At 41.2% G+C, this 17,452-nt stretch overlaps 1 protein-coding gene across 8 annotated transcripts in view; it reads left to right on the top strand.

Moving 5' to 3' along the window:
• The window catches only part of PHKA2 (phosphorylase kinase regulatory subunit alpha 2), an 82,357-nt gene that overhangs the window by 16,361 nt on the left and 48,544 nt on the right, over positions 1–17,452 (top strand). For all 8 annotated transcript variants that reach the window (XM_089904729.1, XM_089904730.1, XM_089904728.1 and 5 more), the window contains exons 2-4: positions 12,913–13,071; positions 16,281–16,328; positions 17,259–17,427. In XM_089904729.1, coding sequence (XP_089760855.1) covers positions 12,913–13,071; positions 16,281–16,328; positions 17,259–17,427 — 376 coding nt within the window. The remainder of the gene's footprint in view (positions 1–12,912; positions 13,072–16,280; positions 16,329–17,258; positions 17,428–17,452) is intronic.

A 17,452-nucleotide genomic window follows, 5' to 3' on the forward strand; every position in this document is an offset into this window, starting at 1 on the left:
TCACGGGCTGTAGAGCGCAGGCTCAGTTGTTGTGGCACACGGGCTTAGTTGCTCTGCGTCATGTGGGGTCTTCCCAGACCAGGGCTCAAACCTATGTCCCCTGCATTGGCAGGCGGATTCTTAACCACTCTGCCACCAGGGAAGTCCCTAGTTTTGATTTTAATAATTAGCAATGTTGAGTATCTTTTCATGTGTCTGTTGGCTATCTGTATGTCTTCTTTGGAGAAATGCCTCTTTAGGTCTTCTGCCCATTTTTTGATCGGGTTGTTTGTTTTTTTGTTATTGAGTTGTATGAGCTGTTAGTATATTTTAGAAATTAAGCCCTTGTCAGTTGCATCATTTGCAAATATTTTCTCCCATTCCGTAGGTTGTCTTTTTATTTTGTTTATGGTTTCCTTTGCTGTGCAAAAGCTTGTAAGTTTGATTTGGTTCCATTTGTTATATTTGCTTTTATTTCTCCTGTCTTGGGAGACTGATCTAAGAAAACATTCTTACATTTATGTCAGAGAATGTTTTGCCTGTGTTCTCTTCTAGGATTTTTATGGCGTCATGTTTTATATTTAAGTGTTTAAGCCATTTTGAGTTTATTTTTGTGTATGGTGTGAGGAAGTGTTCTAACTTCATTGATTTATATGTGACTGTCCAGCTTGCCCAGCACCACTCGCTGACGAGATTGTCTTTTCTCCATTGTATATTCTTGCCTCCTTTGCCGAAGATTAATTGATCATAGGTGTGTGGATTTATTTCTGGGCTCTCTATTCTGTTTCATTGATCCATATGTCTGTTTTTGTGCCAGTACCATGTTGTTTTGATTCCTGTAGCTTTGTAGTATAGTCTGAAATCAGGGCAGGTTATACCTCCAGCTTTGTTCTTTTTCCTCAGGCTTATTTTGGCAATTCTAGGTCTTTTATAGTTCCACGTAAATTTTAGGATTATTTGTTCTAGTTCTGTGAAAAAGGTCATGGATAATTTGATAGTGATCGCATTTAATCTGTAGATTGCTTTGGGGAGTATGGCCATTTTAACAATACTCTTCCAATCCAGGAGCATGGGATATCTTTCCATTTCTTTGAATCATCTGTAATTTCCTTAATCAATGTTTTACAGTTCTCAGCACATAAGTCTTTCACCTCCTTGGTCAGGTTTATTCCTAGATATTTTTTTTTATTATTATTTTTTTGCGGTACGCGGGCCTCTCACTGCTGTGGCCTCTCCCCCTGCGGAGCACAGGCTCCGGATGCGCAGGCTCAGTGGCCATGGCCCACGGGCCCAGCCACTCCGCAGCATGTGGGATCCTCCCGGTCCGGGGCACGAACCTGCGTCTTCTGCATCAGCAGGCGGACTCTCAACCACTGCGACACCAGGGAAGCCCCCTAGATATTTTTTTATGTGATTTTAAAAGGGGTTGTTTTTTACTTTCCCTTTCTGATACTTCATTGTTTGTGTAAAGAAATGCAAAAGATTTCTGTTTGTTAATCTTGTATCCTGCCACCTTGCTGAATTCGTTTATTAGTTCTACTAGTTTTTGTGTGGAGTCTTAAGGGTTTTCTATATATAGTATCATGTTATCTGCATATAATGACAGTTTTACCTCTTCCCTTCCAATTTGGATACCTTTTATTTCTTTTTCTTGTCTGACTGCTGTGGCTAGGACTTCCAATACTATGTTGAAGAGAAGTGAGAGTGGGCATCCTTCTCTTGTTCCAGATTTTAGTGGGAAGGCTTTCAGGTTTTCACCATTGAGTCTTATGTTGGCTGTGGGTTTGTCATAAATAGCTTTTATTATGTTGAGATATGTTCCCTCTATACCCACTTCGGTAAGAGTTTTTAACATGAATAGATGTTGAATTTTATCAAATGCTTTTTCTGCATCTGTTGAAATGATCGTGGTTTGGCAGTATTTTTTTATTTTAGCCATTTCAATAGGTAGGTAGTGCTATCTCACAGTGGTTTTAATTTGCATTTCCTTAATAGCTAATGATGTTGGCCTTTTTAAAAAAATTTTATCTATTTTTGGCTGCATTGGGTCTTCATTGCTGCACACGGGCTTTCTCTGTGGCGAGCAGGGGCTACTCTTTGTTGCAGTGCACGTGCTTCTTGTTGCAGTGGCTTCTCTTGTTGTGGAGCATGGGCTCTAGGCACGCGGGCTTCAGTAGTTGTGGCTCACAGGCCCTAGAGTGCAGGCTCAGTAGTTGTGGTGCACTGGCTTAGTTGCTCCATGGCATGTGGGATCTTCCTGGACTAGGGCTCGAACTCGTGTCCCCTGCATTGGCAGACAGATTCTTAACGAATGTGCTAACAGGGAAGCCCTTTTCAAGTTTTTTTTCAACCAATTTTTAAATAAGTTGTTTTCTTACTATTGAGTTTTGAGAGTTCTTTCCATATGCTGGATACAATTCCCTTGTTGAACATGTGACTCGCAAATAGTTTCTCCCAGTCTATAGCTTGTCTTTTTATCTCTTAAGTGTCTTTCACAGAGAAAAAGGTTTTAATTTTGATAAAGTCCAGTTTATCGATTTTTCTTCTATGGATGGTTCTTTTGATGTCATGGCTAATTTTGCCTAATTTTAAGTCATGAAGATTTTTCTTCTATGTTTTCTTTCTTTTTAAAATTATTTTATTTATCTATTTTTGGCTGCCTTGGGTCGTCGTTGCTGTGTGCGGGCTTTCTCTAGTTGTGGCGAGCGGGGGCTGCTCATTGTTGTGATGTGCGGGCTTCTCATTGCGGTGGCTTCTCTTTGTTGCAGGGCACAGGCTCTAGGCACGTGGCCTGCAGTAGTTGTGGCACGTGGGCTCAGTAGTTGTGGCTTGCGCGCCCTAGAGCACGGGCTCAGTAGTTGTGCCGCGTGGGCTTAGTTGCTCTGTGGCATGTGGAATCTTCCCAGACCAGGGCTCAAACCCGTATCCCCTGCATTGGCAGGCAGATTCTTAACAACTGCGCCACCAGGGAAGTCCCATCTTCTATGTTTTCTTACAGAAGTTTTATAGGTTTACATTTTACATTTAGATCTGTGATCCATTTTGAGTTAACGTTGTGTAAGATGTGGGATTTAGATTCAGATTCATTTTCTTGCATATGGATGTTCATTTGTTCCAATACCATTTATTAAAAAGACTGTTCTTTCTCCCTTTGTGTTTAGACCTTTGTCAAAGGTCAATTTGTCATATGTGTGTGGATCTACTTCTGGTCTCTGTTCTAGGCCCTATGTCTGTATCCCTGTTCCTCTTGTTAGGTGCACACACATTTAGGATTATTATATCTTCATAGGAACTGACCCTTTCATTATTATGTAACATCTCTCTGTATCCCTGGTCGTTTTCTTTGCTGTGAAGTCTACTTTGTCTGATGTTAATATCTCAATTCGTTTCCCCTCTTCTCCCTATGCTGAAGAGTAGGATTTCAGTTTATTACTTTAACAATTTTTTTATAAGCCCAAAAGCAAAAGGCAAGTAATTCATCACCATTTTAATCTCTGAGCACTTTAGATTCAGTAATGATTCGGCTGTGGAGGCGGCAGGTGGGGGTGTTTCCCAGCCCATCACAGCTAGCAGGCGACGTCACCATGACAGCATAGTTGTTCACAATTATTCATATAATAATTGTTCACATAGAGGGCAGACAGCAGAAGCAAGAAGAACTACAATTTTGCAGCGTGTGGAAGGAAAACCACGTTCACGGAAAGATAGACAAAATGAAAAGGCAGAGGACTTTGTACCAGATGACGGAACAAGATAAACCCCAGAAAAACAACTAAATAGGCAACCTTCCAGAAAAAGAATTCAGAATAATGATAGTGAAGATGACCCAGGACCTTGGAAAAAGAATGGAGGCAAAGATGGAGAAGATGCAAGAAATGTTTAACAGAGACCTAGAAGAATTAACGAACAAACACCTAGAAGAATTAAAGAACAAACAAACAGAGATGAACAGTACAGTAACTGAAATGAAAAATACACTAGAAGGAATCAATACCAGAATAACTGAGGCAGAAGAACGGATAAGTGACCTGGAAGACAAAATGGTGGAGTTCACTGCTGCAGAACAGAAGAAAGAAAAAAGAATGAAAAGAAATGAAGACAGCCTAAGAGACATCTGGGACAACATTAAATGCAACAACATTTGCATTAAAGGGGTCCCAGAAGGAGAAGAGAGAGAGAAAGGACCCGAGAAAATATTTGAAGAGATTATAGTCAAAAACTTCCCTAATATGGGAAAGGAAATAGCCACCCACGTCCAGGAAGCACAGAGAGTCTCAGGCAGAATAAACCCAAGGGAAACACACCAAGACATATAGTAATCAAATAGACAAAAATTAAAGACAAAGAAAAATTACTGAAATCATAAGGGGAAAACGACAAATAACATATAAGGGAACTCCTATAAGGTTAACAGCTGATTTCTCAGAAGAAACTCTACAAGCCAGAAGGGAATGGCATGATATATTTAAGTTGATGAAAGGGAAGAACCTACAACCAAGATTACTCTACCCGGCAAGGACCTCATTCAGATTCGACAGAGAAATCAAAAGCTTTACAGACAAGCAAAAGCTAAGAGAATTCAGCACCACCAAACCAGCTCTACAACAAATGCTAAAGGAACTTCTCTAAGTGGGAAACACAAGAGAAGAAACGGACCTACAAAAACAAACCTAAAACAATTAAGAAAATGGTCATAGGAACATACATATCCATAATTACCTTAAACGTGAATGGATTAAATGCTCCAGCCAAAAGACACATGCTCGCTGAATGGATACAAAAACAAGACCCATATATATGTTGTCTACAAGAGACCAACTTCAGACCTAGGGACACACACAGACTGAAAGTGAGGGGATGGAAACAGATATTCCATGCAAATGGAAATCAAAAGAAAGCTGGAGTAGCTATACTCATATCAGACAAAATAGACTTTAAAATAAAGAATGCTACAAGAGACAAGGAAGGACACTACATCATGATCAAGGGATCAATCCAAGAAGAAGATATAACAATTATAAATATATATGCACCCAACATAGGAGCACCTCAATACATAAGGCAACTGCTAACACCTGTAAAACAGGAAATCGACAGTAACACAATAATGGTGGGGGACTTTAACACCTCACTTACACCAATGAACATATCATCCAGACAGAAAATTAATAAGGAAACAGAAGCTTTAAATGACACAATAAACCAGATAGATTTAATTGATATTTATAGGACATTCCATCCAAAAACAGCACGTTACACTTTCTTCTCAAGTGCGCACGGAACATTCTCCAGGATAGATCACATCTTGGGCCACAAATGAAGCCTCAGTAAATTTAAGAAAATTGAAATCATATCCAGTATCTTCTGACCACAATGCTATGAGATTAGAAATCAATTACAAGGAAAGAAGCATAAATAACACAAACACATGGAGGCTAAACAATACATTACTAAATAAGCAAGAGATCACTGAAGAAATCAGAGGAAATCAAAAAATACCTACAGACAGATTACAACGAAAACACGACGATCGAAAACCTATGGGATGCAGCAAAAGCAGTCCTAAGAGGGAAGTTTATAGCAATACCAGCCTACCTCAAGAAACAAGAAAAGTCTCAAATAAACAATCTAACCTTCCACCTAAAGGAACTAGAGAAAGAAGAAGAAACAAAACCCAAAGTTAGTAGAAGGAAAGATATCATAAAGATCAGAGCAGAAATAAATAGAAACAAAGGAAACGATAGCAAGGATCAATAAAACTAAAACCTGGTTCTTTGAGAAGATAAACAAAATTGATAAACCTTTTGCCAGACTCATCAAAACAAAGAAGGAGAGGACTCAACTCAACAAAATTAGAAAAGAAAAAGGAGAAGTTACAGCGGACACCACAGAAACACAAAGCATCATAAGAGACTACTACAAGCAACTCTATGCCAATAAAACGGACAACCTGGAAGAAATGGACAAATTCTTAGAAAGGTATAACCTTCCAAGGCTGAACCAGGAAGAAATAGAAAATATGAACAGACCAATCACAAGTAATGAAATTGAAACTGTGATTAAAAATCTTCCAACAAACAAAAGTCCAGGCCCAGATGGCTTCACAGGTGAATTCTATCAAACATTTAGAGAAGAGCTAACACCCGTCCTTCTCAAACTCTTCCAAAAAATTGCGAAGGAAGGAACACTCCCAAACTCCTTCTATGAGGCCACTGTCACCCTGATACCAAAACCAGACAAAGATACAACAAAAAAATAACACACCAATATCACTGATGATTGTAGATGCAAAAATCCTCAACAAAATACTAGCAAACAGAATCCAACAACACATTAAAAGGATCATACACCATGACCAAGTGGGATTTATCCCAGGGATACACTGATTCTTCAGTATACGCAAATCAATACACGTGATACACCATATTAACAAATTTATAAATAAAAACCATATGATCATCTTAATAGATGCAGAAAAAGCTTTTGACAAAATTCAACACCCATGTATGATAGAAACTCTCCAGAAAGTGGACATAGAAACTACCTCAACGTAAAAAGGGCATATACAACAAACCCACAGCAAACATCATTCTCAATGGTGAAAAACTGAAAGTATTTCCTCTAAGATCAGGAAGAAGACAAGGATGTCCACTCTCGCCACTCTTATTTAACATAGTTTTGGAAGTCCTAACCATGGCAATCAGAGAAGAAAAAGAAATAAAAGGAATACAAATTGGAAAAGAAGAAGTCAAACTGTCACTGTTTGCAGATGACATGATACTATACATAGAGAATCCTAAAGATGCCACCAGAAAACTACTAGAGCTAATCAATGAATTTGGTAAAGTTACAGAATACAAAATTTATTTATTATTATTTTTTAAAATTTATTTTTGGCCGCATTGGGTCTTCATTGCTGCACGTGGGCTTTCTCTAGCTGTGGCGAGAGGGGGCTACTCTTCATTGCGGTGTGTGGGCTTCTTATTATGGTGGCTTATCTTGTTGTGGAGCATGGGCTCTAGGCACGTGGGCTTCAGTAGTTGTGGCTTGTGGGCTCTAGAGCACAGGCTCAGTAGTTGTAGTGCACGGGATTAGCTGCTCCGCGGCATGTGGGATCTTACCAGACCAGGGTTCGAATCTGTGTCCCCTGCATTGGCAGGCGGATTCTTAACCACTGCGCTACCAGGGAAGCCCCGCAGGATACAAAGTTAATGCACAGAAATCTCTTGCATTCCTATACACTGACAATGAAAGATGAGAAAGAGAAATTAAGGAAACAGTCCCATTCACCATTGCAACAAAAAGAATAAAATACCTAGGAATACACCTACTTAAGGAGGTAAAAGACCTGTACACAGAAAATTATAAGACACTGATGAAAGAAATCAAAGATGACACAAACAGATGGAGAACTATACCATGTTCTCGGATTGGAAGAATCAATATTGTGAAAATGACTATACTACCCAAAGCAGTCTACAGATTCAATGCAATCCCTATCAAATTACCAGTGGCATTTTTTACAGAACTAGAACAAAAAAGTTTTAAAATTTGTATGGAGACACAGAAGATCCCGAATAGCCAAAGCAGTCTTGAGGGAAAGAAACGGAGCTGGAGGAATCAGACTCCACGACTTCACACTGTACTACAAAGCTACAGTAATCAAGACAGGATGGGACTGGTACAAGAACAGAAATATAGATCAATGCAGTAGGATAGAAAGCCCAGAGATAAACCCACGCACCTATGGTCAACTAATCTATGACAAAGGAGGCAAGGATACACAATGGAGAAAAGACTGTCTCTTCAACAAGTGGTGCTGGGAAAACTGGACAGCTACATGTAAAAGAATGAAATTAGAACACTCTCTAACACCATACACAAAAAATACACTCAAAGTGGATTAGAGACCTAAATGTAAGACCAGACACTATAAAAGTCTTAGTTGAAAACATAGTAAGAACACTCTTTGACATAAATCACAGCAAGATCTTTTTTGATCCACCTCCTAGAGTAATGGAAATAAAAACAAAAATTAACAAATGGGACCTAATGAAACTTAAAAGCTTTTGAAAAGAAACCTACAAACAAGACAAAAAGACAACCCTCAGAATGGGAGAAAATATTTGCAAACAGACAGGATTAATCTCCAAAATATATAAACAGCTCATGCAGCTCAATATTAAAAAAACAAACAACCCAATCAAGAAATGGGCAGAAGGCCTAAATAGACATTTCTCCAAAGAAGACATACAGATGGCCAAGAAGCACGTGAAAAGCTGCTCAACATCACTAATTATTAGAGAAATGCAGATCAAAACTACAATGAGGTATCACCTCACACCAGTGAGAATGGGCATCATCAGAAAATCTACAAACAACAAATGCTGGAGAGGGTGTGGAGAAAAGGGAACCCTCTTGCACTGTTGGTGGGAATGTAAATTGATACACCCGCTATGGAGAACAGTATGGAGGTTCCTTAAAGAACTAAAAATAGAATTACCATATGACCCAGCAATCCCACTACTGGGCATATACCCAGAGAAAACCATAATTCAAAAAGACACATGCACCCCAATGTTCACTGCAGCACTGTTTACAGTAGCCAGGTCATGGAACCAACCTAAGTGTCCATGTACAGGTGAATAGGTAAAGAAGATGTGGCACATATGTACAATGGAATATTACTCAGCCATAAAAAGAAACAAAATTGAGTTATTTGTAGTGAGGTGGATGGACCTAGAGTCTGTCATACAGAGTGAAGTCAGTCAGAAAGAAAAACAAATACCGTATGCTATCACATATATATGGAATCAAAAAAAATGGTTATGAAGAACCTAGGGGCAGGACAAGAATAAAGATGCAGACGTAGCAAATGGACTTGAGGACACGGGGAGGGGGAAGGGTAAGCTGGGATGAAGTGAGAGAGTGGCATGGACATATATACACTACCAAATGTAGAATAGATAACTAGTGGGAAGCAGCTGCATAGCACAGGGAGATCAGCTCGGTGCTTGGTGACCACCTAGAGGGGTGGGATTGGGAGGGTCGGAGGGAGGGAGATGCAAAGGGGAGGAGATATGGGGATGTATGTATATGTGTAGCTGATTCATTTTGTTATACAGCAGAAACTAACACACCATTGTAAAGCAATTTTACTCCAATAAAGATGTTAAAAAAAAAAGTGGTACATATATACAATGGAATATTACTCAGCCATAAAATGGAATGAAATTAGGTCATTTGTAGAGACGTGGATGGATCTAGAGACTGGCATACAGAGTGAAGTAAGTCAGAAAGAGAAAAACAAATATCGTATATTAACGCATATATGTGGAACCTAGAAAAATGGTACAGATGAGCCCGTTTGCAGGGCAGAAATAGAGACACAGATGTAGAGAAAAAAATGTATGGACACCAAGGGGGGAAGATGGTGGGGGTGGTGGTGGTGGTGGGATGAATTGGGAGATTGGGATTGACATGGATACACTAATATGTATAAAATAAACTGTATAAAAAAGTAAATAAAATAAAATTCAGCAATTCAAAAATAAAAAGTATTACAGAAGTGTCTAAGGCAGGTACAGATTTTGTGATGTTGGTCAGCTTTTAATATTCATAACTTGTGATTTCTTTCCTTGGTTTAAATAAATATAATTTTCATACCTAAAAAGTAATAGTAGTAATAATTATTCACATAATGGTTGTTCACAGTTATTTGCTTCTCACCCCTGGGAGAGGCTTCCACATCCTTACCCTGTGGAACTTAGGAATGGCCGTGTGACTTGCTTTCAACAGTGAGACACGAGAGGAAGTGATATGTGTCAGTTCTAACCAGCAGCTGTTAAGAGGCAGCTCATGGTTCACTGTCTTTCTTCTCCTCTGCCATGAGATGGGCAGTGTTGTGGGCATAAGGCTGTCCCAGTAGCCTGGTTCCTAGATGGAAGGTAACACAGAGCAGAACCACAGCTGAAAAGGGATGGACACAAGACATGGGCGAGAAATATAAGCCACCAAGATTTTAGTGTTGTTATGACAGTATAGGGGCCAAGCCCTGGGCCCAGTCCATTCTAAGCCTTAGGGTCCTACCCTTTTTTCCCATAAACAGGAGCCAGGAAAGGCGCTTCCCCTAAATTAGAAATGAACAAATGTTGGAGAGGGGCCGACAAATGACTGGATTTAAAAGAGAAACTGCCCAGCTGTTGGCCCCTTGCCCTTGATGAAGCACAGTTTATGTTAGGCTCATCTGTTTTGGACCTCTTCTTCTACAGTTTAAGGATGTCATTGTCAGTTCCCCGAGAGCAGGAGTGCTGAGTCCCAGTGCAGGTCTGTGCCACCTCCTCTAATACTGTATTGGGACACTACCGTTGACTCTTTGTAGCTCTCCTCGTAGCTGCCCCCTTCTCTTCCTATAAGGGCGCTAATCCCCTTCATGAGAGCTCTGCCCACATGACCTAATTATCTCCCAAAGGCCCCACTTTCAATACTGTCACATTGGGAATTAGATTTCAACGTATGGATTTTGGGGAGACAGGCTTTCAGTTCATAATAGTAGGTATTCCTTTTGCTGAGTGCAGCAGCACTCTAATTTAACATGGCTTGTGTATGCAGTTTTGAATATGGGGGTCCCCTGAAACACCCAGACTGCTTCTCTGTAGTGGAATGAGGCTGAGACAGTTTAGCTCTGGGTGGGGATGAACTAATCCACTTATAGTTAAACCCAAACTAAAGAACCAAAGAGGTGACTTTCAGTTAACAGAACAGTGACATTTCATAATGCAAGCCACACTTGGCGCTGTGTAAGCTCTCACTGCTGTGTCATTGGAAGGCTGTTTGTCTCAGTGGACTCACGGTTGATGGGTACGCCAGGAAGGGGCTGAGTTCTTTCTGTGCACCTCCTGATGGTTTCCTGCCCTGAGTTTATCCAACAGGACCCAGAACAGATAAAGATGCCTATGCTATACCTTGTTGGTGCATAGTGATTTTTTAAAAAAGAACTCCAATAGTCCACTATTGGAATGACTCATACCGTCCCTCAGCCACTCCTAGACTTCACTTCTGGTTGACTTTAATATCATTGATCTGTAGTTGTTGGCTGTAGAACAGTGTCAATACACTGAATGCTGCTGCCCCTGAAGGCCCATCAGTTGCGTTTTAGATGTTTTTGAAGAGGGCATAGATTAGTTAAAGAGGAAGTCAAATATTTAATTCCTTAGGTGGGATCATCTGAAACTATGCCAATATTTTTTTTACCCAGTAACCTTGGCAGTATCACTTTGAAAGTACCCAGCAGCGTTTTTTAATGAGCCCTCTTGTAAATAATTTGGTACCCTTTTGAATAATAATTTAAGCTGGCAGGGTTCTGATTGCTATGATGTATTTTATTAGATACATATTTCTTTGCATAATTTCAGGAAAAGTCAACAGAGGCTTTATCTTTATGTGACTCTTTTCCTATCTTATCCATTTTATTTCTAGGCACAGAGTTTATTAAGACTAGATTCTTAAAAAAGTAATAGCTTTATTGAGATATAATTTACTTACCATACAATTCATCTAGCATGTACAATTTAATGGGTTTTAGCATATTCACAGAGTTGTACATCATAACCACAGTCAAGTTTAGAACGTTTTCATCACCCCCAGAAAGGAAAAAACCTGTTAGCAGTCACTCACTCCCTCCCTCCCTCCCTCCCTCCCTCCCCATTTCCTCCCATCCCACTCCTACCCACAGCCCTAGACAACTACTAATCTACTTTCTATCTCTATAGATTTCCTATTCTGGACATTCTGTACAATTGGAATCATACAGTATGTAGACTTTTGTGACTGACTTCTTTTACTTAGTGTAATGTTTTCAAGGTTCATCCATGCTGTAGCGTGTATTAGTACTTCATTCCTTTTTATTGCTGAATAATATTTCATTGTTCGTATGGATCACATTTTGTTTATCCATTTATCAGTTGATGGACACTTGGGTTGTTTCCTCTTTTGGGCTACTATGAATAATGCTGTGATGAACATTTGTGTACACTTTTTGTGAAGGTCTGGCTTTTTAGTGACTCAGCTGCCCTTTTAAATACTGGTGATACCATAGCTACATAGGAACCCCGATGGCCCCCCCTTTTAAAAATAATTAATTAATTTTTGACTGCGTTGGGTCTTTGTTGCTTTGCTTGGGCTTTTCTCTAGTTGCGGCGAGCGGGGGCTACTCTTCGTTGCCGTGTGCAGGCTTCTCATTGCGGTGGCTTCTCTTGTTGTGGAGCATGGGCTCTAGGCGCGCATGCTCAGTAGTTGTGGCTCGCGGGCTCTAGAGCGCATGCTCAGTATTTGTGGCGCACGGGCTTAGTTGCTCCGCAGCACGTGGGATCCTCCCGGACCAGGGATCGAACCCATGCCCCCTGCACTGGCAGGCAGATTCCCAACCACTGTGCCACCAGGGAAGCCCCTGATGGCCCCTTGCTCGGCACCTCCTTTTTAAGGTAGGTGGCTTCCCCGGTCACACTGAGCTAGAGTGGTAGAGTGGGGCCTCTTGCTCCCATGTTCAATGCTTTACTAAATGGTGTGGAAACACAAAGGGAGAGGAAGATCTAATTGTGTAATGCACAGATTTGTAAAAGCCTTGAAGGCTTTTTCTGTTTGCTGTTTCTTCTGTTCGTTACTTAAAACAGTATGGTCTGGTCTGAAAGCCAAAGAACAAGTACTCACAAGTTAGAAGATCCCTCAGAGATTTTTTTAGTCTAATATCCTCATTATACAGATGAGAAAACCAAAGCCTAGAAAAAGTGATGTCACTTCTCACCCAAGATCACACTGTTGGTGGCAGGGTCTCTTCACTTCTCGTCCCAGCCCTCGTGCCCTGATTAGGGTGAGCGTTCATTGCCCAGGAGCTAGGTGAAGGGCCGTGCTGAATCGTTTTGTCTTCTCTGATAGAATCCCGTCACGGGGCTGCTGTCAGCCAGTCATGAGCAGAAGGACGCCTGGGTGCGGGATAACATCTACAGCATCCTGGCTGTGTGGGGCCTGGGCATGGCCTACCGCAAGAATGCTGACCGCGATGAGGACAAAGCCAAGGCCTACGAGTTGGAGCAGGTAAGGCTGACTGGCAGCCGTGGCTTGGCCGCTCAGCACCTTTTCCTTGAACTGAAAAGCCTACAAGGAGGTAGCTGTGTGTGCAAAACAGTCTGGTACAGGCTTCTCCTCCATTTCTGCTATAGTATATTTTGGGGAGGCACTTTGGTGGTCTCAGCCTCTCATGTGTCTCTCCTTTTGAGATTTTTCCCTCCATAAAAAAACAACAAAAATCACACTGAATAGACATCCAAATTTCTAACTAGCTACATTTCTCTCACACGTGCTCTGTCAATTTTATACATACTTATATACAAGATGTCATTATAAACTAATATGATAGCTTTTAAAGAGTCAGCACACCAGAACTACACATTCCAAAGTGTATACTCTTTGGAGTAATCGTGTTGAAAGGATATTTATCCAAACATTATTGCCACTGCTTAAAACATGTTTGGAATTTCCTTTAAAAATTCCTTTCAGTTTGAGTCATTCCAAAGCAGTCTTTTTAATTTATAGTCACCCTTTAATTTTGAACCACATTGGTGTTGTCCAATTTTTGTGCCTGTGTTACCATACAGCACAATGAGGACCTTTTATTGTTTTCCAAAATTAGAAACCAGCATACCCACCAAAGCGAAGACTTGCCCATCACTAAGTATGTAAGAAAATAATCTGCCCCTGAGCACAGGAAGTATTTTCAGAGTGTTTTGAGTAATAGCATTGAAGTAAGGAGCATTGATGTATAAAAGTATAGATCTCTTGGCATGAGAGCGTTTGGGATTTGTCTTTGATTCATCATTTCTCATTGGCTGGCACAGCCAGTGGATTGTCAGGTCCAGGGAGAGTTCTTACGGCCCAATTGGTGATTGTTTATAGCAACCAAAGTGGGCATGAGTGGCGGCAGCCTTGACAGCAGTAGGGAAGCTAAGAGAGGAAGCCTGTCTCTGTGAGCAAGGAAAGGACAGTCTGGATTTGACTAGGCATGCTGAGTATGAGGTAATGAAATCACCCAGTCTTGGAGGTAAGGCAAGAATGGGTAGTATAGAAAATGCACATAGGGACTTCCCTGGTGGCGCAGTGGTTAGGAATCCTCCTGCCAATGCAGGGGACACGGATTTGAGCCCTAGTCTGGGAAGAACCCACATGCCGCAGATCAACTAAGCCCGTGTGCCACAACTACTGAGCCTGTGCTCTAGGGCCCGTGAGCCACAACTACTGAGCCCGCGTGCCACAACTACTGCAGCCCACGTGCCTAGAGCCTGTGCTCCGCAACAAGAGAAGCCACTGCAGTGAGAAGCCCGCACATCACGACAATGAGTAGCCCCTGCTTGCCACAACTAGAGAAAACCCACGCACAGCAACAAAGACCCAATGCAGCCAACAAATGAAATAATTAATTAATTAATTAATTAATTTTAAAAAAGAGAATAAAATGCATACAGCAAGCACTGAATGCTCCTCTAAGAACTTGGCTATTACATAAGTGAATCATTCATTTAACAGTATAATAATTTGATATTCATGTCCTCCAAACTTTCTATCCTCCTCTGACACAAAATCCAAGTAAACCCATGCCTGCCTATTCACCCGCACGCGTGTACACACACACACACACACACACACACACACACACACACACACACTACCTCTCCTCTGTAAGCAGTTTCTGGGGTTACAGTAGACTAGATTTGCCGATCTGTGACTGACGATAGAGAGGCACAAATAGGCCACACTGTTTGATTTGTTGAGTGTGGTTAATAACTAAAGAAGACATCTCCCTTGATTATGGAAAATAACACGGGATCTTCCAATGATCCTCAACAGGGACACTATTGCATTTGGGGCTTAGGCAGTACAGTTGTTATTGTGTAAGACTGTCCCATGAGTTGCAGGACATATAGTGTCCTTAGTCCTTACTCACTAAAGGCTGTAGCTCCCACCCCCATCATGGTGACAATAAAAATGCCTCCACCCCACATTTCCAGATGCTCCCCCATCCCCAGGGATGGTAATGTCACCACCAGTTGGGAACCACTGTGCTTCTTCACAATGGAAAATAACTTTTCTTTATTTGAGGGGAAGTCGATTGGCAAATGTTTACGCTGAACACCGTAGGAAATGTTAATTATAACAGTGTTAATTATACCTTTTAATTATGAGGTAATATTTTCTGCATCAAAAGAGTTTATGACATAAAGTGAGATTATACTCTAGACTCCTAGGATTTTAGAGATGGAAGAATCTAAAGGGTGATCCATTTCAGACTTTGGCAATTAACTTTCGTGGCCCTTCACTATGTCTTCCCCTGCAAACCATGTGCATTCTATAAGAGAGGAGACGCTGATGGCCCTGGGTGGGAACTTCTTTCAGCCAGGCTACTTTGACCTAAAAATATCCCATTCTCCAGCCACTTGTGAAGTAGTTGTATAGAGTTTTTAATAGGACATATTAAGACCAGTCTTTCAGTGGGCCTGAATTGTGGAGCAAGTGGGAGGCAACACAATGTATTGACTAGGAGCTCAAACTCTGGAGTCGGAGGGCCTGGGCTTTGTCCTTGCTCCCCCTCCTTTCAGCGGAGAGACTTGAGCAATGTTGCTTCATCAGCCTCAGGATCCTCATCTATAAAGTGGGAAAATAATAACACCCACCTCATAAGGGTGTTGCAAGAATTAGTGGGAATCCAGGTAAAGAGTTTTGTACAATACCAGGACAGAACGTCTGATTATCATAGTGGTATTGATATTATTTATAATAATAATACATATTATTAAGAAACGTTGGCAGCTACTTGCATTTTGTAAGAACTTTACTCAGTGGTCCAGTAATGGTGTCACAAATGGCTATTTTGGCAAAGCATCATTATTTTGGGGCAGGCATGGTGGTGGACTTAATTCATCCTTAGTATAACAAAAATAAATTACTAAGAATTGTGATATAAAGCTCCAGGGTACTAGGCTTATAAAAATTGTCTTGCTAAAAGCAGGAGTCACTGGATTTCAGTGCCAGGAGGTGCCATCTGGTCCAGTTCCTTTATTTGAGATAAGTCACTTCGTCAAGAATTTCTTTGTGATGCAGTGGATAGAAATAACCTAAACAATCAGAATGCATGTATATGCCTTCTCGGGGAAGGCTCCAGGCAGCACTGGCTTACCAGCCATGTGGTGAGGAGGTTGTTTTCATGGAGCAGGGAAGCTGGCCTTATTACTGATTCCATTTTATGTCCGTAGAACGTGGTGAAACTGATGCGGGGTCTTCTCCAGTGCATGATGAGACAGGTAAGTGGAAAACGACAGATGTATTTTTGGGTCCTCTGAGTGGGCACTTCATATTCATGGTGACAACTAACACTCTTAAAGTGTTTTGAACTTTTTTTCTCAAGATGAAGAGAAATTGAAAATATTTTGCTTACTTTCTCCTTTTAAAATTATCTTCAATAATTTTATTATGCTATAGAACCAGAGTCAAAGAATACTTTCTCAGAATCTCTTTTCAAGAGTTAACTTGTGTAAAAGGAGAATGTGCCCTTTTTTTTTTAAACAGGGAAGAAAATGTTGTTTTTAAAAGCCACTCCTAGAAAGCCATGTACTGTTGTTTATTCTGTTGAGTTTATAAAAGGGTTTCTTTTGAGTTGAAATGCTTGAGTTTTTAAAACTTGACATTAATATTATTGATATTTTCAGTGAGGGGTAAATAAAACAATTTGTTGAGCATGTATTGTATACAGAACATCATACTAAGATCTACACAGATCCCAAGATAAATATCATACAGTCCCGACCCTTAATCGGCACGTGCCTCATTAGTCTTCAAAGACGACATTGCTCTTTCCCTTTCAACATAAGGAAACAAGATTGGAAATTTAAAGAGGAAGAGGAGGCTCCTCTCCCTCCCCTCCTCCCTCCCTCTCATTGAGTTCCTACTGTGTGTCACAGCTCATGCTGGAGATATCAGACAAGGAAACCCTGCGGCTTGACCCCTCAGCCCTGCAGAACTTGTTAAAATGGCGCTGGGCTCAGACATTTCTGGTGATGGGCAGGAAGAGTCCCCCGCACAGCCTCTCTGTGTGGTGCTCACTAGTGAACATCCATCCCCTGCCTTCCATCCCACTGGCTCCCAGAGGTAACAGATAAAAGGTCTAGATCCAAGAGATTGACCTTTGCCAGCCATGAACCCCTTAGTTGCGAGCAGCCGACTTGCTTTCTCAGGTGAATAAAGTGGAGAGGTTCAAGCACACTCAGAGTACCAAGGACAGCCTGCATGCCAAGTACGACACCGCCACCTGCAGCACCGTGGTGGGCGACGACCAGTGGGGCCACCTCCAGGTGGATGCCACCTCCCTCTTCCTCCTGTTTCTGGCCCAGATGACTGCCTCCGGTGAGCCAGGGCTGATTGACCTCAT

This window comes from Delphinapterus leucas, chromosome X, assembly GCF_059928025.1.
Source record: "Delphinapterus leucas isolate spDelLeu-1000000601 "Yukka" chromosome X, BTC_Dleu_Yukka2, whole genome shotgun sequence".
Lineage (NCBI taxonomy): Eukaryota > Metazoa > Chordata > Mammalia > Artiodactyla > Monodontidae > Delphinapterus > Delphinapterus leucas.